The following is a 22,315-nucleotide window of genomic DNA, read 5'->3' on the forward strand; positions in this document are numbered from 1 at the left end:
AAGGCTGAGGGAATCCGCGGAAGCACTGCAGGACAGAGCAGTGGTCATATACTCTTGGAGCACAAAGGGACCTTATTGCACATTTAGGCCAACCAAGGAAACTGTCCTTTTACTGTTAACCTATTTCTGTCTTTAGATTAGAGTAGGTGTTTGGGGTTTTGTTTTTTTTCAAAGACGTAACATAGTTGGATCTTGCTTTTCATTCAGACACCCTCTGCCTTTGAATTGGAGCGTTTCCATCAGCGGCTGTTAACATTTGGCAAAGTCTGGAGATATTTTTGGTTGTCAAAATGGCAGAGGTGGAGGAGGTCTCTGCTGGTATCTAGTGCATGGAGGTCAAGGGTGCTATTAAACACCCTAGGATGCAGAGCACGATCTCCCAAAACTAAGAATTATCTGGCCCTAAATGTCAATAGTACTGAGGTTGAGAAACTCTGATTCAGACCATCTATATTTAATGTAATTATCAGTATGGCGAGTTACAAATGTAACATCTTGATACTTCCATTTGTCCCATCTGTTTTTTGTTTGTTTGTTTAAGTTTATTTATTTATCTGAGAGAGACAGAGACAGTGTGAGTGGGGGAGGGGCAGAGAGGGAGGGAGAGAGAGAGAATCCCAAGCAAGCTCCATGCTGCCAGCACGGAGCCCAATACAGGGCTCAAACTCATGAAACCATGAGCTCATGGGCTGAAACCAGGAGTCAGTCACTCAACTGAGCCAGCCAGGTGCTTTTTACTTGCCTTCTTTTGAAGAACTGAGATTTGGGGCACCTGGGTGGCACAGTCAGTTAAGCGTCCGACTTCAGCCAGGTCATGATCTCACGGTCTGTGAGTTCGAGCCCCACGTCAGGCTCTGGGCTGATGGCTCAGAGCCTGGAACCTGTTTCCGATTCTGTGTCTCCCTCTCTCTCTGCCCCTCCCCCGTTCATGCTCTGTCTCTCTCTGTCCCAAAAATAAATAAACGTTGAAGAACTGAGATTCTTTTTAGTATTCCATTTTAAATCCATTATTGGTTTCCTAATCATACTGTGTGTTTTACTTTTTTTTTTTCAATTTTTTTAATGTTTATTTTTGGGAGAGAGCAAGAGAAAGAGAGAGAGAGTGGGGGAGAGGGAGGGGCAGAGAAAGAGAGAGAGAGACAGAATCTGAAGCAGGCTGCAGGCTCTGAGCTGTCACCACAGAGCCTGATGCAGGGCTCGAACTCACAAACCGTGAGATCACGACCTGAGCCAAAGTCGGACGCTCAACCGACTGAGCCACCCAGGCACCCTTGGGGTAGCTTTAACTCTATGGCTACTTTAGCCCTTCTACTAAGGTATGACTCACATAGGGTCTCTAATAAATGTTCCATGCAATCGATAAGGTGATCCTGGCTGGTAGAAACGTGAACAATTCCCAGTTTTGTGTGAGCTCTGCAAAGTTTTTGGTGCACAGCTCCCAGTAGTTGTTTCTTCCTCAGCCTTGTGGAGATTCATCATTTGCATGCCTAAACTGGTATTCAGTCGATGACTAAAATGCAAACTTCTAAATTTCTTTTCCATTTAGTTTTCTGCAGAACTCTGCCCCACGTATTCCAACTGCTTTGACCTTCCTGAACTCTGATCACTCTTTCCTCACCCGCTCAAAACAACTGGGCTCTGTTTGTTTCCCCTTGTCTTTGCCATGTCTGGTTCAGGAATTGCCTCCACGCAGAAGGCTAAGGCGATTGTAGGTCTCTTCTCATTTGTTTCCTTTCTCTTGAGAATCACAATCCCGCTCTGCCTGCTGACCAATGTCTGACCCACGTTGTCTCATCTATTTTGCCCAGTTTTCTAGTTGCTTACAACAGGATAGCAAGTGCCATAGCACATTTACCTTCCTAGGAAGATGTGGAAGGCTAATCTTCCACTAATCTTCATACCTCTGAGGAACCACATGGACTGATACAGAATCAGCTAGGCCCATTATTTAATAAACTATAAATGCATAGTTTATTTATACTTCTAGAAGTTCTTCAACACGTCTAATTTAACAAGAAACATTTATGGAACGCTTGTAGCAGGAATTGTACTTCTGCTACAAAGATGTAAAAGGCATCGTAGCCCCTCCTCTCAGGAAGTCAGAGGCAGGCAAGGAAATTAAGTAGAAATTAAGTAGAAAGGTAATATATGCATATATTCCACATTCCCGTCAGGGTAACATAAGAATTAGGCACAGATAAATATGTGGATCTAGCATATTGGGAAACGTAAACAAGTATGAAAGATGATCATAAATGAGGGTTACTCGAACACAGACCATCTAAAAATATTATCGATGACAATGTTGCCTTTTCTTCTAAGCAGTGTTACTGTCTGAAGAACCCCGTACAATGATTTCGAGGAGCTGAAGTACGTGTGTAATTGAGAAATGCCTTTAACACATTACTTACAGAGGTGTTTTCCACTTAGTGCTTCTTCTGGTGTATAATTGTAGCAGGAAGAAAAAGATCTGTCACTGGGCAGATCTCATGGGGATGAACAACAGACAGTATTACGTGAACGAGACACTCACATAAGGGTAAGAAAGCCCGTGTAATTGCTTTGTATGCAATCTTATGAGAATCAAAAGAGGTGCTGAGAGCAAAGCCATCAGAAAATGAGAAAGAAAGCTAGTGAAGATTAGTCAGCCACCTGTCTTAATTCTATGACAACCATGTTTAGGAGGTTAGTTTTCTGAATTTGGTTACCATAGAAACAAACCTTTAGCATGCCCTTAAATCAATTTACAGAATTACTGCCCATATCGAGTATAAGCAACACTGAGAGATTTTAAGTACTGAAATCTATTTTTAAGTTATCTTGAGAATTTAAATGATCCATCGAGCCCTTTGAATATGTAATTTGGACGGCCATAAATTATCTTTTGGCAAAAGGTATAAAATTGTATTTATTGTAACTAGGTGATGGGCTTATAAATTCAATTACTCAAGTGTGTCATTTCAGTGAACGTCTTCTATTTAATTTGAAGTAACAGCTCCTAAATGTTCTGGATCTGGTTTTAAAAACAAATTATGTATGCTTCACACGCTCTGTGCCTTTAGGAGTCATTCATGGGTTTAGCCACTGTACAGATGATTTAAAGGAGAATCGCTAAGACCTTGTCTTGTCATCATCAAAGAACAGACTAAAAGATTCTATGACCAGACTGGGAGCTTCAACCTAATCCTGTCCCCCTGATGTTTTCCTAGTTTGCGTGTGTGGAAAAGGTCCACCCCATGCTACCCACAGTTTTAAAACAGGACTTGTTTTTAATATCCTGGTGATACCTGAGGCCACCTTTTAATGGATGAAAGCTTATCCAGAATTGTAGACGTTGAGCCTCTTAGATCTGCAATGTTAACACCACTGCTCCCTCGAGATAATACAGGACTTTCAACAGAAACTATTATTAGTGGGGCGCCTGGGTGGTTCAGTTGGCTAAGCGACCGACTCTTGGTTTCGGCTCAGGTCACGATCTTGCGGTTTGTGGGGTCCGGCTCCAAACTGGACTCGCGCTGACAGCACGGAGCCTGCTTGGGATTCTGTCTCCCTCTGCCCCTCCCCTGCTTTAGTGCGCCCCCTCCCTCTCTTTCTCAAAATAAATAAATAAACTTAAAAAAAAAAGTTATTATTTTCCAATCTTCCCGAGAACTAAACAAAGTCTTGTCTAAATTGCTGTAGGAATTTTGGGTTCAGTTAAAGGAAGACTTATTTCATGCTATCAGTGATTCAGCAATCATCCTACCTATTGAGAGAATGTATAAAATTTCTGACTCCAGAGGAAGAGTATGTTGTTTTGGGCATGCATCTAACTTTCATGAAAGAGCAGAAGATTGGTATCATTTTGTTTCCTATTGGACTAATTACCTGGCTTTCAGATAATTGGAAATAATCTAACATATGGAGAGACTTGAGTGTTTAAATTCCTAATTATTCTTCACTCTCCTTTCCATTGACTTTCTACTTTTCAGTCGAAATCCAGGCCCTAGGTTTCCACTATTACATCCCTTATACCAGCTCTTAAACGCGCAAAGGATTTAACTTTTTGTGTACAAAGAGTGATTTATTCCTTGGAGTCGGAATCTGTGTCTGGTTCATTTTGATTTTCAAAAAGCATCTTATCATATTTTTTTGAAACGAAAATTGAGCAGGAATTGTTTTACTGTCCTATGAATTTCTCAGATAGTCAATCTTTCTCAACTGTGAATATAAAGAAAGGATTGAGCTTTAAGACTTATCAGTGAATTTCTAGGACAGGCAAATAAAGCAGATTGGTGGTTGCTTAGGGAGTTGGGGAAAAGGGGGGATTGACTACTTGGGTGTGGGAGTTTCTTTTGGATAAGAAAAACATTCTAAAATGGATTGTGGTGATGGCTGCACAACTCCGTATGCTACAATTTATTGAATTGTAAAAAAAAAAAAAATCATTGTATTACATGGTTTTATTTTTTAAAAATACCCTACCTCAAGAAGAAGAAAAAAAAAAAAACAACCAAAAACAACCATTGAACATTGCCCAGCTCAGAGGAAATATAGGTCAATGATAAAGAGTGAATAGTTTTGAAGAATTATTGCCATAGTAGGAAAATGTTAGGAAAAAAGAATCCAAGGAGCAGAGTTGGTTTACCGTTCAGTCTTTTTTTTTTTAATTTTTTTTTTCAACGTTTATTTATTTTTGGGACAGAGAGAGACAGAGCATGAACGGGGGAGGGGCAGAGAGAGAGGGAGACACAGAATCGGAAACAGGCTCCAGGCTCCGAGCCATCAGCCCAGAGCTTGACGCGGGGCTCGAACTCACGGACTGCGAGATCGTGACCTGGCTGAAGTCGGACGCTTAACCGACTGCGCCACCCAGGCGCCCCCCGTTCAGTCTTAATGTGAGCAAGAATCAATTAACTTTAGTAGGCTGCTTAATTTTCTTAAAAATGTTTCTTACTTTAAGGCAAATCTCCTGTATGAATATCAGTCCTCTTCTTGGTTATTCTACACAAGTACCTTACCCATTCAATTTAATTTAATTTAGCTTCTAACTTAAGAGCTACTTTAAAAAAAAAAAATCTAGGAGTGCCTAGGTAGCTCAGTTGGTAAAGCAACTGACTCCAGATTTCAGTTCAGGTCTTGATCTCACGGTTTGTGAGTTTGAGCCCCGCATTGGACTCTGTGCTGACAGTACAGAGTCTGCTTAGGATTCTCTCTCTCTTCCCCTCCCCTGCTCTCTCTCTCTCAAAATAAATACATAAACTTTAAAAAATATATAAAACAAACAAATTTAGACTGTTTCAAAATGTTTTCTGCACAAAATAGCTACACAACAATACAAGATACGATTATAATGGGAAAAGAAACAAACAAACAAACACCTGTATGTGGTTGAATGTTATAATATCCTAGTCTCCTGCCCGGAGGTAAAATTATTATCAGTTATATTAACATAAAATACATTCTAGCAGAGTAAGGCCAATGAATGAGAAAATGTTCTGAGAAACTGGAATTAAAGCCCAAAGAGTCTCCCTACCTTTACTTCATTCTTTATAATAACGAGAACTGTCCCCCAATACCTCAATTCACATTGCGTGTGAAATGTTTTCACTGCAACTGTTCACCAGAAAAGAAATTACCTCTATCCCTACAGCAGTGTGGAATTTTAAATTAAAGAAATGACTTGTAAATTCCCAGAAATCCCCAAGTGAGATATAATTTAGCTGTTACTGAAGACCAAGGGGACAGCATTCACTTTACTCTAGATTTTTAGAGTAAAAAACCTCAGCAAACATCTCATGCAATTTGTTTTTAGATCATAAAATAAAATTAATGTTAGTCTAGGTCCTAGGCATTTAGATTGGCTTTGTAAATTATTGGCTGACTCATACTCACTACAGTCATCCATTTTATGCCAGAGGCTTTATTAGCAGTACAGGAACACAAAGAAATGGTAAACAAAAGAATCCTTGATTAGTGTGCTAGGTGTTTTCAGAACTCCAGAATCTCCCGACTGTTTGTATGCTTTTCTTTTCCTTAACAATAACCTATGTATATCAAAATGAGCCACTTAATCCCTTGGGTAAACCAAAGCTGAAGGAATGAAAAAAAGATTATTGTTGGTTTTACATGGAGAACTACTAGGAAATTTTACCTAAATTATAAGTGAAACATAGAAATATAGGCAAAGTACAGAAAGACAGATTCCAAATCAACCAAAAGGAAATTTAACTGCATGGTATAGACAAGTTTTCAGAGAAGGGAAATCATGTACTAGAGAGAACATTTCAATGACTATCTTTGATACGAAACTATATATATACATATTCATATATATGTATATAATCTATTCATAATATATGCATATATTATACATGGCACATAGTTTATACACTATATACAACACATACATATATTTAGTTTTTAAAGGCAATCTCTTGACTGTATATTCTTCTAAACATGTGGGCTATAGATAATTCTGAAAAAATAATAAAGAACAATAATTTTGGGAAAGTTTGGGTCTCTTTTCTCTCTTCTGGTAGGGAAGATGTTCACAAAAACATACTTACTGATGATCTAACTTTTTGCTGTGAGAAGTTAGAGTCCTAAAAAATTCCTAACCCTGGGGAAAATAGTATCTCCAGACAACTTACCCTTTTGACTGTACATTCAGTTTTAGGCACAATTAGTTTCCCCAATGACCAATGCTTTACAGAAAACAAGAAAGAATATTCAAAGAAAAATATAGAAGATCGTATATTCAAGGGCAGGGAGTTGGTGACGTGAATCATCTCTCAAATTAAGAATCTTAGACCACCTGCATCAGTATCATCATCTAGCAAGTGGGCTAAAATGCAGAACCATGGGCCCAACCCAAGAATGAATCAGCATTGCTGGGGAAAGGGGTCAGGAATCTGCATATTTCACACATATACCATGCATCTCTGGTGTATGCTAATTTTGAGTCACTGCTACATTTCTGCAACATTTAGGAAGCAAAGCAAGCCTCTCATTGTATTTGAGGATGGTACTAGGAAACCAGTGTTGATAAGGTCTTTGTCTTCTGTCAGCCTGGAGCAAGGAGCTGAAGGCAGCAGAGGCAAGGCTGAAAGCAAAGGCAAAGCAATGTTTTAAACAGAGAAAAGAATTTACCCTTCAAATAGACTCCAAACCCTTATGTAAGAATGTATGGATTTCATCCTACTGAAAAGAATATGCAAATCTTCCTAAATAGAATGCTACAGATATTAAGAGAGAAAAGTACTATAATTTTCATGTGTCCAAATGGGCATAGGAATGTATAATCACGCTTGACATTTTAGGTTTCAATTCAAACAGAAGTGGGTAAGAAACAAAAAGAAAATAAATCAAAACACCCTTATGACCAAGTGCTCTGCAACTCTGGAAAGTAAGTTGCTTGTTATTTTTTTCCCAGGGTTATTATTACGATGAGAAGTCCCTTTTTTAATAAAAGGGTGAGAGATGTATTTTTTTCCATAAAATTCCACCAAGTCCCTTTTTCTCCTCTTGCAGTTTCCAAACAACGCTGAGAAATCATCCATACGCTCAATTCAGTAGGGACAGACAGCATGCTCATATCTAACAGCGCTGTAGATGTAAAGAATTTCCTATATATCAGGAAGGGGTACAAATTCATTTCCACAAGCAAAGATTCAAATGGCTGATTCCCCTTCTGAATCAGAAATCATTGTTTCTTGTTATTTTTATGACAACCCAGCATTTCATTTAATTACATTTTACAGTGCTCACTCACTCACTAGGCATTAATCATCATAATGTCCACCTGTGACAAAATAAAATCCCAAACGAAAACGATAGTGAGAACTACCACCCAAACCACACTGAATAAAACCCAACACACACACTTTCTCTGGTACCAGAATTCACTAGCAGCTGTTGCCCACGATTCTCAATGTTTAATGCTTATTTCAAAACAATTGAAACCAAAGCACAGTTTTTCTTACACATATCTCTAAACAGAGCAGACAAGGGCGCCTGGGTGGCTCAGTCAGTCGAGCGTCTCTGACTCTTGATATGGACTCAGGTCATGATCCCAGGATCGTGCAACGGACGGAGCCCCACGTCAGGCTCCCCAATGAACATGGGAGCCTGCCTGGGATTCTCTCCCTCTCCCTTTGCCCCTCTCCCGCACTCACACACTCTCTCTAAAAATTAGAAAAAAAAAATTAATGTCAAAAAACAGATAGATAAAATAAACAGAGCAGATAATCACGTTCCATGCGTCACTACACCCCTCTCCTACCATGACCCATCCATCTTCCCTATCCAGTTTCAACATAAAACCTAAAATAACAGGTAAGAAAATCAATAAAGCTGCTAAGGAAACTGGCACTTGAAGAAGGTTTCACAAAACCAATCATTCCCCAAATAAAGTTTATTTTGAAAAGAATACAACATGGTCATATAAACTTAAGTAGGACATATCTAGCAATATTAAATAGTCAAATTATATTACAAGTGAGGTCACAGTTCATGTCTGATTATTACCACGAATGGAAAGGGGGTAGAGGTGCAGCTAAACCAAAGGCAGATGCTTAAAAACGACCATAACCTATTTATATGCTTTCATTTCATGTTTGTGTCTAAAGATTTAGGGGCGCCTGGGTGGCGCAGTCGGTTAAGCGTCCGACTTCAGCCAGGTCATGATCTCGCGGTCCGTGAGTTCGAGCCCCGCGTCGGGCTCTGGGCTGATGGCTCGGAGCCTGGAGCCTCTTTCCGATTCTGTGTCTCCCTCTCTCTCTGCCCCTCCCCCGTTCATGCTCTGTCTCTCTCTGTCTCAAAAATAAATAAAAACGTTGAAAAAAAAATTAAAAAAAAAAAAAGATTTAGATGAGAGTTTATGTGAACTCACATATAAAGAAATACGCTGCCCAAATAATCACAATTCTTTTTGCTTTGCCTGCTTTACCGGAGATAGCATCGCCAATAACGTCTATACAAGGTGCTACGGCGTGACAAGCTCTCTCCTTCCCGACGAACACAGCATAAGGCTTTCTGTATTGTGGTTCATAACTCCTCCGGGTTGAGGAAAATAGCAGTGACAATTTAAGAGTTTTTGACATATAGCTGATTTCATCAGAAAAAAGGTGTTATATATGTTCTTCTCAAGAACTTTATGTTCTGGTGAGGAAAATGTCAACAGAGAAGTGGCAAAAGTAGCCTGTATATGATGCAATAATTGTTCATGACTCTCTAAAACAAAACAAAACAAAACAAAATAAAAAAACCTAGCGGTAAACAAGCATGAAAGGACTAAGAAACATGCCTGGATCTTCTCACAGGACAGGGTTTTTGAGGCAATTCAGTGCTAACCCCAAGACTATTCAATGAAACCAGAGCCTTTCCTAGATCAGGGGAAGAATTCAAAAGTACCTACAACAGCCAGTTCACCATCTTCAAAGGATAAGGAGCCAAAGATAAAAAAAAAAAACCAAAAACAGAGCTGACTGCTTTGAGAGCAAAGTGAAGAGAGAATTAGGTCCAATGAGTTCAAAGGGAAGTTTTGCTTTTTCACTAGTAGAGGGCAAAACAAACATACTGAACTTGGGGACTGGGATCTGTTTGCACAAGTTAGCTGTTGACCTCGGACAAAACAATCAGTCTCTTTGAAGGATAATGTCCTCATCTATAAAACAGTTACATTAAGATCCACCAGTTGTTTCCCCCCCCCCCCCCCCCACAGGGCTCAGAGCAATGAAAATCAAAGACAATAATGCACTTGAGATCACTTTGTAAATGATAAAGAACTATTCTTAGTAAATGGAGATTTGGGAGCTTTTTTAAAGGAAAAGGATAAAAGCCAATTTCAGGTAAAATTATAAAATCATCCATTTTTTTGACGCAGGACAGATTTCTCTGCAATAATAGTAGCAGCTGTGGATCCATGCCATTTTTTGATGAGCAGAAATAGGAAATTTTCGATTGGCTTACTAACTTCTCTCATGATACAATGTTATTGTAGTATAATACATTAGTAATAGATTTTATTCATTAATAAACCAGGAAGGGTAATCTGCTAGACTTAAACATTGACTAGATACAACTCTCTACCTCAGCAACAATGTTTTGACCCGTTATTACAAAGAGCCAGACACATAAATAATTTGTCCTATTTCTCATTATAGATTATTAGTCACTAGGAACCAAACTTTATAAAACTTAAGTCCTGGGCAGAATGTTTCAATGTATACATATTTATAAGTTATTAACTTTGTTACTCACTTCAGCCTTACACATCTCAGTAGAGCAGTAACTGGTTACAAGCCCAAATCAACAACCAGTTTCCTCTTTTCCTTAAGCAGAGACTCAAAGGCAGTTACAGACCCACTGTTTCATTATAACATGAAAATAGTAAGCCTTGGGCTATTGCAAAAGGTTTCTCAAATGTCAGTATCTAACTTGGAGAAAATAGAGGGAAGGAGAAATAGAGGGTGCCGATTTGTTGGGCATGCTTCTGGGTGCAATGTTTTAAAATTACAAGTAAGCAAGTAAACCATAAGGCTTCATATGTGAAAGTGGAAAATAGTTCAGCAGTCTTCTGTTCAAAGACAAATTAATTTTTTTCTTCCCAATAACTCACCAGAAAGAAATGGGCACTTAGGAATCTTAAGGGGTTTTTCAAATAATATTCAGAAAAAAAAAAAAGAAAAAAAAAAAAAAATATATATATATATACATATATAAAACCAGAACAGGAACAGCACATTATTTAAAAATAAGACCTTCTTTTAAAATGGTTGCCCTGTCTTTAAGGATGGATGCCATATAAAATGGGCAGATGTATCTTTATAACTCATCATGTTTATATGTAAATTCTCTGGCAGATATAAATCCATCTTTGTCTTCATCTTCTTTATCAAAAATATCCTCCACCAAAACATCATGATGACTTTCATTCACCACTGCACCATGCTTTTCAAACTCCTTCTTTAAATACACTTTAACCTACAAAATAATGGGTCTCATTAATAATTCTAATTCATAAGACACCCACACCAAGCCTGTTAATATCACAGAGTGGACTGGTAGTTTACTGGATTATATACAACAATGACTAACCAACTGCTTTACAATATATCATTGGATATATTTCCAATGACAGTAACGGAAATTTTTTTTTCTCCTTAAAAACTGTTGCTATACTGCTCCAATATAGACACAGAATATTGCTCAGAGGCAAAGATAAGGTTTATATCATCCAGTAGGGCACCTGGGTGGCTCACTTGGTTACACGGCCCAGTCTTATCTTGGCTCAGGTCATGGGATTGAGCCCAGAGTGGGGCTCTATACTGACAGCTCGGAGACCGGAGACTGCTTGGGATTCTTTCTCTCCCTCTCTCTCTGCCCCTCCCCCACTCACACTCTTTCAAAATAAATAAATAAACTTAAAAAAAAAAGAAAAAGCACCCAGTGAAAGGATACTACCTGCTCTTAATCTGAGTCTAAATGAAGCCAACCATTTGAAAAACAGTAGTCTTTCATTCCATTGAATTATCCAGATCTCTAACTAGGGTCAGAATTCCAGGTACTTCTCTCTTAAAATCAGATTAAAGAATGGCATTTAAAAAATTTATTTAAAATTTTTTAAATTTTTTAAATTCCAGTATAATTTACAGTGTTATACTAATTTCAGATGTACAATATAGTGAGTGATTCAACAAGTCTATACATTACTCAGTGCTCATCATGATAAGTGTGCTCTTAATCTCCTTCACCTATTTCACCCATTGATCCCACTTGCCTCCCCTCTCCTAATGGCATTTTTAATTTAACTAAGTGTCTGGTAATAGTCCATGCTGTGGATCTGGCTATGACCATGCCTCATGACCTCCTAATCTCAGAAATTAAAGCAAAATCCAGCCTGATGAGTACTTACACTAAAAATTTTCACTCATTCAGATATTTAAAGACATAAACAAAATCCTGTTCCCAATTACCCACTAGATTGACCATAATGGAGTTTAACCTGTATTTTCATTTTTAATCAGAGCTCTATTACTCCTTCTGTTAGATCAGTAATTTCAAGTCCTCCTTCCTGCCCGTATCGCCAATATACAAACATATGACATATTTTTTTTTTAATTTTTTTTTTTCAACGTTTATTTATTTTGGGGACAGAGAGAGACAGAGCATGAACGGGGGAGGGGCAGAGAGAGAGGGAGACACAGAATCGGAAACAGGCTCCAGGCTCTGAGCCATCAGCCCAGAGCCTGACGCGGGGCTCGAACTCCCGGACCACGAGATAGTGACCTGGCTGAAGTCGGACGCTTAACCGACTGCGCCACCCAGGCGCCCCAGACATATTTATTTTTAAGATTAAGGAGATTTAATGAAGTTGTTAAAAAAACAAAAAAAGGATGATAAGGCCAGATGGATTAATGTACAATATATCCCTAGGATATACTGTGAGAATAAAGCAAGATGTCAAATATTATGTATATCGTGCTATTTTTTGTGTAAGAAAAGAGGAAACAGGAATATGTATTCATGTTTGCTTGTATTTGCATAAAGAAACACTGGAAAGATACATTAGAAACTAATAAAACTGGATGCAGAAAGGGACAGATCACATAGTAGAAGAGGATGTGGGTGGGAGAAAAACTTTTTAATAAACACCTTTTTTAATTGGATTGATTTTTTTTTAACGTTTATTTATTTTTGAGACAGAGAGAGACAGAGCATGAATGGGGGAGGGGCAGAGAGAGAGGGAGACACAGAATCGGAAGCAGGCTCCAGGCTCTGAGCCATCGGCCCAGAGCCCGACGCGAGGCTCGAACTCTTGGACCGCGAGATCGTAACCTGAGCTGAAGTCGGACGCTTAACCGACTGCGCCACCCAGGCGCCCCTGGATTGATTTTTTTTTTTTTTTAACGTGCTGTATATTTAAGGTTTCTTAAATGAAAGGTTACTGAAATTTACCTTGGATAGAAAAAAGTCCTATGACTGGTAATAGTACAAGGTGTTATAAATTTAGTAGCTGTAGATCATGACCCTATGAGTTCATAATAACTTCCCTTATTTAAGACTTAATCATTTCCTGGCCATTAGAATGAAATTGATTGAAACATAAAAAGGGACTTGATTTCTGACCAGCCAGGCCACAATGGAGAATATGGGCAGACAAAGAAAACTGAGTAGCTCTCTACCTCCAATCCTTTCCTCACAACAGCCAGATTAAGACAGGTATGTGTAAAAATGGCTGCGAAAGCCTAAATGAATTACAGGGAGAAGACTTCTTCCTTTATCCTTACGCAAACACCAGAACTAAGAGGGGGCTGGGAAAGGTCTTCCGCTCTAGAAAATCCAGACCAGAGTCTCCTTTCTCCAGGTGCTACCCAGAACAAAAGAACCCAGCAGGTGGGCCGTTTGCTGCTAAATGCCAGGAAATTACAACAAAGTGCATTTAACAGCCAGTTGACAGTTTTAAACAGAAACTGTCAACAGGAGATATTTCTCCAGACATCCACATTTCTTATATAGCAACTTCAAAATGGGAATTGTCTTAGCAAAATGGACCTTTCAAAAACTCAGAAAGAGGGAAGGATACGGTAAACCTTAAACATGGTGGGGTAGGGGTGGGGGGAGAGGGAAGCAAAAGAATGAATGGTGCTGAGTCTCAATATATTTCTCTCCAAAACAATGATTTCCTATTTTTAAAAAAGCCAATATTCAAAGCATCAGTATTATAAGAAAACTTATAAACAATATTTTATCCAAACCAAAATAAATTTTCTCTAGAAGTATATTTTTTAATAAGTGAGAAGACACAAGCAAACAAAGGAGTAAGAAGAAGGAAAGATCACCTCATCTTTAGAGAGTTTCCAGTCATCATTAAGATCCATTTCTTGGAATGACTCATGGGATCTTGGTCCATTTCGAATCTCCAAGAGATCAATGTTGAATATCAGTGTACTCTCTGGGGGAATTTTACCTGACATGAAGAGAGACGGAGGTTAACTTTTACTTAAACAATCCCAAAGTTTTGATGACAGGAAACTTATGACACTGAACAAAATATTCTTTTGATTGAATTCAATGAAGAGCCTTCCTAAGGCTATCACATATGATGTAAATTACTTGTAACTATATGTTACTGAAACAAATAGAATAGCAAAGGAATAATCCAAACTGGTAGATCAAAAGCAGTCTGCGTTTGGCTTTGCAATTACAAACTGTTTCGTGCACACAAACACACACATACATACAGATGTGCCTAATGGCCTGGTATTAAATTTCAACTATGATTAAGATATTATATATTACATGTCAAGAATGACTTAAAGGGCTGTAGATAATTCAGAGTTAATTATAGTACAAGTGATTTAACTAACTTTGGGGGGGTGGGGGGGGGTGGGGGGGTGCACAAAAGTCCTGACCTAGATATACGTAGACTAGTAGCATTTCTACCACTAGGAGGCAGTATCTAACTGAGAGAGATCTGGTGTCCCACGAGCCGGTATTAAAGCTTAAACTTGCCCCTCTTTAAGCCTATTTCCTCATTTATAGAATGCATTTATAAAATGCAGAATCTGTTGGGAAGATGGAGGAAAATAAAGCTATGCAAAATATTTAGCATTCTGCTTCATAAATAGTAAGCTCTCAATGTATTACTAAGACATAATTCTCTTATAAGCTTTAAAAACAATACAGAAAGGTTCAACAATTTCAGACTTGGGAAACACCTCCTCTGATATAGAACATATATATAATTATATACATATTCTGAAGAAATTTCATGAGAGAGAAGAAATTAAAACAAATTTCTGAGAAGGGAGATAAAAATCTTTTAAAACATGAAAAGAGCTCTATTAAAAGTCCCAGGGGCCTTTTCAAAAAAATACTTTCTGGGCAGTATGAACAATTTTTTTTTTTCAATTTGTTTCCTTATAACTGTATTTAACATAAAGGTCTGGGTAAACATTACAAATATTTCTTAGTCCCCCCCCCCATCCAAATCCCACATATTTCTGTCAAAGAGCATTTGTTAAGTATTAAAGAGAACAAAACTTACACTCTGTGCCCAAGCTTACCATTCCAGATCTAGACAGAGAAGGGACATGCACTAGGTCGTTGATAAAACTGGTGTCTTTCCAAAGGAGACATGCAAACGTGGTACCAAATGACTACAAAATTAGTGTTAAATACACATTAGCAGAATTAGTTTCATGGCTCTCAGTCTGGACGAGTTAAATACAGTATGGAGTAAGAGTAATGGATTAATTCTACATATACATTAAAGGTGAGGCAATAAAGATACAGCAGGAAGGTGATGAACATCAGAGAAACATTTTCTAGATACCTGATTTTCTTCTCTAAAGAGATGATTATCGTAATAATTGAATTTGGTTAGTAAATTCCATTCTTTGCATAAGATTTATATAGCAAGTTCCATTTTAGAATATAATGTTACAAGGGCACCTGGGTGGCTCAGTCGGTTAAGCATCTGACTTCGGCTCAGGTCATGATCTCACGGCTCATGAGTTCGAGCCCCTCCTCGGGCTCTGTGCTGACAGCTCAGAGCCTAGAGCCTGCTTCATGTTCTACGTCTCCCTCTCTCTCTGCCCCTCCCCCGCTCATGCTGTCTCTGTCTCTCAAAAATAAATAAACATTAAAAAAAAAAAGAATGTAATGTTACACATATGGCATTTACTTTCTTCTCTGGAAACTGGGGTTAGGATTCTCACTTTGTAACTTGTTAAGTTTAGACCTACGGATACTGTGAAGTCTGTTATTGCTACAGTATCAGAGTGGATCCCTGTCTGGTTCTGGTGACTACTTAATAAATTTTTTTCTTCATTATGTAATGCCTGCCCATTGTAGAGAATTTGGAAGAGACAGAACCAGAAATAAAAATAATTCCAACCCATCCATTGTTAACATTCTTAATTATTTTCTTGTGATTCACTCTGTGTGTGTATATACTTTTTTCTAATACTTACTCTTGGATATAGTATAGCTTTATTTTCCACTTTTGTATATAACATTATATCTTACCCATTTGGATATAATTTTTTTAATCCTTGAAATGCCATTTTGTAATAACTGGGCCATATTTTAGTTAACCCTTCTCATTACACATTGAAGTTGATTTCAATATTTTTGCTATTAGAAACAATGTAGTGGGGCACCTGAGTAGTCCAGTCCGTCAAGCTTCAGACTCTGGCTCGGGTCATGAACTTGCCCCGTGAGTTTGAACCTTGCATGGGGCTCGCTGCTGTCCCCACAGAGCCAACTTCACCAACTTCAGATCCTCTGTCCCTCTCTCTCTGCCCCTCCCCTGCTTCTAGCTCTCTCTCTCTCTCTCAAAAATAAACATTTTAAAACAATGTAGCAATGGACATGCCTGTCCACAAATATTTCTCCTGATACGTGATTATTCCCTTAGGTTAAATTAGAAAGGAAATATATCTTGTGCAGGAAACGTCATCTGGCCTCTTGTAAATAGCCCTTTGGAAAGCTGCGTGGGTCCCCACTCACACAGCAGGTGTACATCCTGGAACAAACTAGCACAAAGTCTCCTGGAATCAGCTAGCCTATTTGCTTCTATTTTATAACACTCATTTCATGTCACTCCATCAGGTTTTATAAGTGAATTATAACAACAGTTATAAAACAACTTTAACACAAGAATGAAAACAACCCCCCCAAAAAAGCTTTGTTAAAGAAAACTTCAGTTGTGAGCCCCCTGCAGCCCACATCTAAACCCCATTTAATACCTGAATAATCTATATTTCACACGTTCAACTCATCGAAACACTTATGTGGAATAATCTTTCTTTTTGGTGTTAAGATAAATTGATGAGTTTCAGCTGGGGAGGATGAAAACGTTCTGAAACTGGATAGTGGTGATGCTTGTACAACAGTGTGAATGTTCATAATGCCATTGAATCGTACAGTTAAAAGTGGTTAAAATAGGAACCATTATTTTGTAAGTATTGTGCCATAATTTTTAAAAAAACATTCTTTTGGTTAATATGGTGGTAAACTGTTAATGATAGAGTTAAAGGTTCCAGAACTTTGTATCAGTAGTTCAGTTGACCATTAAGATAGAATGGCTTTAATTTGGCCATCTCAAATGATAATCAAGATGCAATCATACTTAAAAAAAAAAAAATAATACACATCTTCTACTTCTGGGGGAAAAATACATCCTAGTTACGCTGACTTCTGTTTCCTAATCCAGAGAAGAACCCCAATGCTGTAGTAAAAATGTGAAATTGTTATTACCTTTTCCTTCTTTTCCATAGCCCAGGGCAGGAGGAATGGTGAGCTTTCTCTTCTCTCCTACACACATTCCCTTCAAGCCCTGGTCCCAACCTTTGAGAGCCTCCAGGATGCCCAAGGTAAACCAAATGGGCTGACCATTGTTATGTTTGTGACTACAATAGAAAGAAAACATATTAGAACTCTTTAGTAACTTTCTTTTTTTATTGATGTGGGAGCATTTTATTCTACCAATAAGTGATTCAGTTTGGGAATTAACAAAAACAGCTATACACATACACACAAAACCAGGTTAATTTTGTAATGATTTAATCCACTGCCCCTATTTCTTGATGCAAATTTCATACAATTGAATCAGGTAGAGAAGGGCAGAGGGAATAATAATAAAAACAGTTAAAAATTATTTGAGATTTACTGTGTACCAGGTATTACCCCAAATTCTTTGCCTCTTTTAACTCCGTGAGAATGATCATATGAGGTAAGTACCATCATTTCCCCATTGTACAGAGGAGGAAACTGAGGTTAAATGTGCTGGTATTTGATCTAACTCCAAACTTCAAGGTCTTAACCACAGCGATGCTGTCCCAGGAACGTCATCCCTGGCAGAAGAGGGAGAAAATCATGGAAAATGGGTGAATTTGGGAAGAAAGAGAAGTTAAGGAGAAGTTACTGCCAAGACAAGTGGGTCCACACCCACATGGACACTGGAGAGTCAGGAGCATGGCATCTTCTAGTCTGCCTATAAGCCCTGCTGATGTACAGTCTCGCGATGGCTCTGACAGGTGGAAACGGCTGCTCTTCAACCCGAACCCCACCTAGATGCTGCCTGCAGGCATTTTCTGTGGGGCTGTGCAGGGAAACCTGGGGGAGTTGTCCCTCAAGGACTGAGGAAGAAGGAAATGATCCAAATATCCTGGCTTAGGATGTGGAGAGAGGCCAGCCTAAGAAACCCAGCCTGCCAAGCTACTGGGGGGCCTGAGGGCTGAATAGCACCTGAGCCCCAGTTCACTCCTTTTTGGTACATACGGAAAGTATTCTCAAGGATATCGGATAGGTGAGAATGAGAAATCACTCTACTAGGTTTCATGGACACCATGGTTAATTACTAAATCTAGGTAAAAGCCATTACTTCCTCTTTTCTTAATTTCCCCCTATGACTAAAGACACAAATTGCCAACTGTAGAACACTTGGGAAGGCTGGAAAAGAATAAAGAAGGAAGAAAACAATCTGCCACCCAGTGCTGACTACAGTTTTGGTACATTTCTTGTCACAGCTAAAGGATTTAAGCTATTTACCACACAGGCTATTATTCTAGACATAGCAAACATGCTTTCCAACAGATCACTTGATGGTACTGCTTCATAAAACTCAGGGTTAGCAGTTCCTGACCATTTACACTGAGGCCGCATGACAACCGTCCCCTCATCAGGCACCAGACCTTTATTTATTTATCTTTTTAATGTTTATTTCTTTTGAGAGAGAGAGGGAGAGACAGAGTATGAGTGGGGGGAGGGGCAGAGAGCAGAGGGAGACACAGAATTCGAAGCAGGCTCCAGGCTTTGAGCTGTCCGCACAGAGTCCAACATGGGGCCCAAACCCACAAACCCGCAAGACCGTGACCTGAGCCGAAGTCAGACGTTTAACCGACTGAGCCACCCAGGCGCCCCCCTGCTTTTTTTTAATGGGTACTAGAACTTTAGTAGCAAACTGCTGAATAATGTTGTATGGCTACCACCAAAGGCCAATAGGTTTTTCATTCTGAGACCTGAAAGACATCAGGCTGTGTCTAAAAGAGATCAGACTAAAAATAAAGATGCAGTTGAAAATTTTAAATGCAAACCTTAATCTTGTTTAACATCTACTGTGGCACTGGCCTTGTTGCTAAGAAGATGGAGCTGTTGAGAATTCTATGGCAAGCCACTGTTTCAGAAATTTTTGCAAAGGCTAACAGAGTTCAAAGAAGAACGCCATTCATTTCTCCAAAACCTGACAGGCCAGGTCTGAATGCTCAATAAAGGCAGTTCATCCGAAAATGAGGTCTAGGATGGGCCACAAAGCTTCACTACTTTAGTTCATGCCATTTTCTCTACCTGGAATGTCCTCCTTGCCCCCATTCTCCACCTGGAAGGAACCCTCCACCCATCTTTCGAGACCCATCTCAATTATGATCTCTGGGAAGTCTTTCTCTTACCCCACCCCCCCAGAGCATCATTAATGCCAGACTCCATTATGCTTTGCAAACACTTTGAACACCCTGTACTACATAGCATGAGCTATTTACTTGTCATCCTCCTTCCTGTAGATGATGTACTGCTGGAGGACAGGAGCCCACTCTTAAGTCACCTTTGCATCCTCAAGGCCTGACTTGTGATCACTCAAGAAGGGTTTGTTAGATGGACAAATAAATGAATGGACAAGGATGGAGAAGCCAAAAAGTTTTAATCTCCCTAGTCTCAAACACAGGGCCTAACATAAAAGAAATGCTCAATAAATAATCTTGGAATGGAATGAAGAGAATGAATGCCTAATTAGAAATCATTACCCTTGTGAAACATCCATGGTGCAATTTCTTTGTTCGTATAGAACAGAATAATGATAGTGTAACCACCTGAAAATCATTCACTATAGTTATTGGATTAATCTTTCAAGGCCATAACCATACCATCAATGAAATCTTTGAATTTCTAGAAAGAATAAAATAATGAAACAAATCATGGTACTATACCTTGACCAAAATGTCATTTGTACGAACAAAAATTAAACAGATCAATAGGCTAGCATTAGCATACCCTACAACAAGCAAATAAATGATTGTGTATTCTGCCCATGAAGTCCCTGCGAAAAATTTAAAGTAAATTTCACCTACACCAAATCCAAAATGGAATTGAGTCATTTTCCCTCGGGAATGGAGTTTGGGAAATGAAATTCCTTTACAGTTTTTTTCTACTTATTGCCTAATTACACACCTAGATACTTCTGCAATATGTCAAAGATTCTAGTTCTAATTTTTATAGTAAAAATTAACCTTTATCCTTACCACACGTTTCCAAGTTCCAAGGAACTTCAAAGGCACCGTTATTGTCTTTATTGTTTTTAACCAAATTGTTTGTCTTGATTGTCTTTAAACAATTTCCTTGCCCAAAGAAGGAAATAACAGATTTCAATTTTTCAAAAGAGAAGTGAAACCTGATACAGGCCACCTTTCCTGCCAGAGAGCTCGCACAGGTCGATGGGTTCTTCACTATTTTACCTGCGAGGTGTAATTACTTACGTGGAGTGAAATAAGGAGCCATCCTTTTCTAAGTAGCCTTCATAGTGGACCAACATCAAATCTCCCCCTTTGGTCTTGCGATGGCAGATGAACGGCTTCTGGAGCACCTCAATCTTCACTTCTGGTTCAGGGATCAGAGCCCCACTCAAAGAAGTGACCGACAACGTCAGCACCGCGTTCCACAAAAAAAGCCTCATGCTGCTGGCGCAGGAAAGTTCCTACAAAAACAGAGAAAGGGCCCCCGACCTCATAGAACTAAGAAAGTATTTGAAGGCTTCAAGACAACGGCTTTTGGCAAGTTCATGACTACCGCTTCCCAGCAGACGTGGCACACTTACTACGACAACTTTCCCACGTAATGCGAACCCGCCTCTAAAGCGTTAAACCCCAAACCCGGGCCTGACTGGCTCTCACAGGTTGGCTCTTGGGAACGATGGCTCCCCATTGGCTAGCAGTGCAGTCCGCCGGAGCCTCTCAAGCCAATGATGCTGCAATAATTACAGCTGGGCGGAGCCAGGACTTGGTCAGGCCGCGAAGCACAGGGAGGGGTCCTAGAGAAAGGCGGACTGAGGAATTCCACAACCTTGGACTTTGGGAGATTTCTGGGGAACGCAGCTAACCGGAAACCCCTCCGGCAGATTTACAGCTGTGAAGCTCCCCGGCTGAGCGTGCTGAGCGCCCAGGCTAAGTGAAAAGGTAGCGGTATCCGGAAAGGCCTGTTTACTCTTGCGCACGCTGAGAGGTTACTCCCCGCCCCTAGGAGTCCACAATCCTGTATTGTTACTTAACTTACAGTATAAACGATAAAGGCTTAAATATTTCTGTAGGGTTCGCAAAGCGCATTCCCGTTGCGTAAACCTCACTACACTGCCAGTAAGGCAGGTTCTTTAATCCCATTTAAATGATAAATGTATCTGGGCAAGGAGAGGTTAAGGGTCCTGCTTAAAATTGTTCAGCCCCAAAGCATTTGAGCTCCGCCTTCAAACCCGGTCTTCTGATGCATTCTACAACACCGCATAATGTTATGGCTGCTAACGGTTTATCTCTTAGTGACTTTAATGTAGAAGGTAAATAATAGCTTCTATCGAGGAGACGGACGTGCAGACCTCCACTTTATAGAAGAAACAGTAATCACAGTTACGAGTTACACTGGCTTATCTTAGCTTAAAATTGTTAGCTTTACATTTTTCGCCTAATTTCAAAAGCAACACATGTTCATTGCAGTCGATTTGGAAGAAACTGGAAAGCACGAAAGTAGGTTTTCCAGTTAAAATAAAAGAGCCGAATTAAACATGAATTTCAGATAAACAACGAATCCGTTGTTCTGCATTTTTGCTAAATCTGGCAATCTTATGCCAAAGAAAAAGAGAAAAAGAGATCGCCTATAGCGCCACCATCTACAAATAATCATCTTAACATTTTGGTTCATGCTTCTGTGACATAGGCTTAAAAGAAATTAGATCAGATTGTACACTTTCTTTCATAACATGCTCTTTCCACTTAATCTATCGCTAACATTTTCCCTGGTCAAACATCCTTGGCACAGTACTTTCTCACATTTTAATACGCTTAGGAATCCTCTAGAGTATCTGTTAAAATGCAGATTTCAACTCAGGAGGCCTGGGCTCGCCGTGAGTTCCTGCAATTTTGACTAGCTCCTAGGTGATGCTAATTCTGCTGTCCATGGACCGCACTTCCAATAGCTAGGCCTTAGAGTTTAAACATGTTTACTAGCCACACTGTATTCTATCGTGAAATTCCCGTCGACTCCGTACGCTCTATTGCTAGCTGCCTCGATT

The 22,315-nt window shown here is 39.3% G+C and overlaps 1 protein-coding gene across 1 annotated transcript; it reads right to left on the bottom strand.

Moving 5' to 3' along the window:
* Window positions 1–9,692: 9,692 nt before the first annotated feature.
* On the bottom strand, window positions 9,693–20,904 carry FKBP14 (FKBP prolyl isomerase 14). Its single transcript, XM_043589182.1, has 4 exons — window positions 20,517–20,904; window positions 17,248–17,399; window positions 13,824–13,951; window positions 9,693–10,965 (listed from the first exon to the last, which is right to left on the bottom strand). The coding sequence occupies exons 1-4, from the start codon at window positions 20,711–20,713 to the stop codon at window positions 10,807–10,809; spliced, it is 636 nt and encodes a 211-aa protein (XP_043445117.1). The 5' UTR covers window positions 20,714–20,904; the 3' UTR covers window positions 9,693–10,806.
* Between the last annotated feature and the right edge of the window lie 1,411 nt (window positions 20,905–22,315).

Source organism: Prionailurus bengalensis, chromosome A2 (assembly GCF_016509475.1).
Source record: "Prionailurus bengalensis isolate Pbe53 chromosome A2, Fcat_Pben_1.1_paternal_pri, whole genome shotgun sequence".
Taxonomy (NCBI): Eukaryota; Metazoa; Chordata; class Mammalia; order Carnivora; family Felidae; genus Prionailurus; species Prionailurus bengalensis.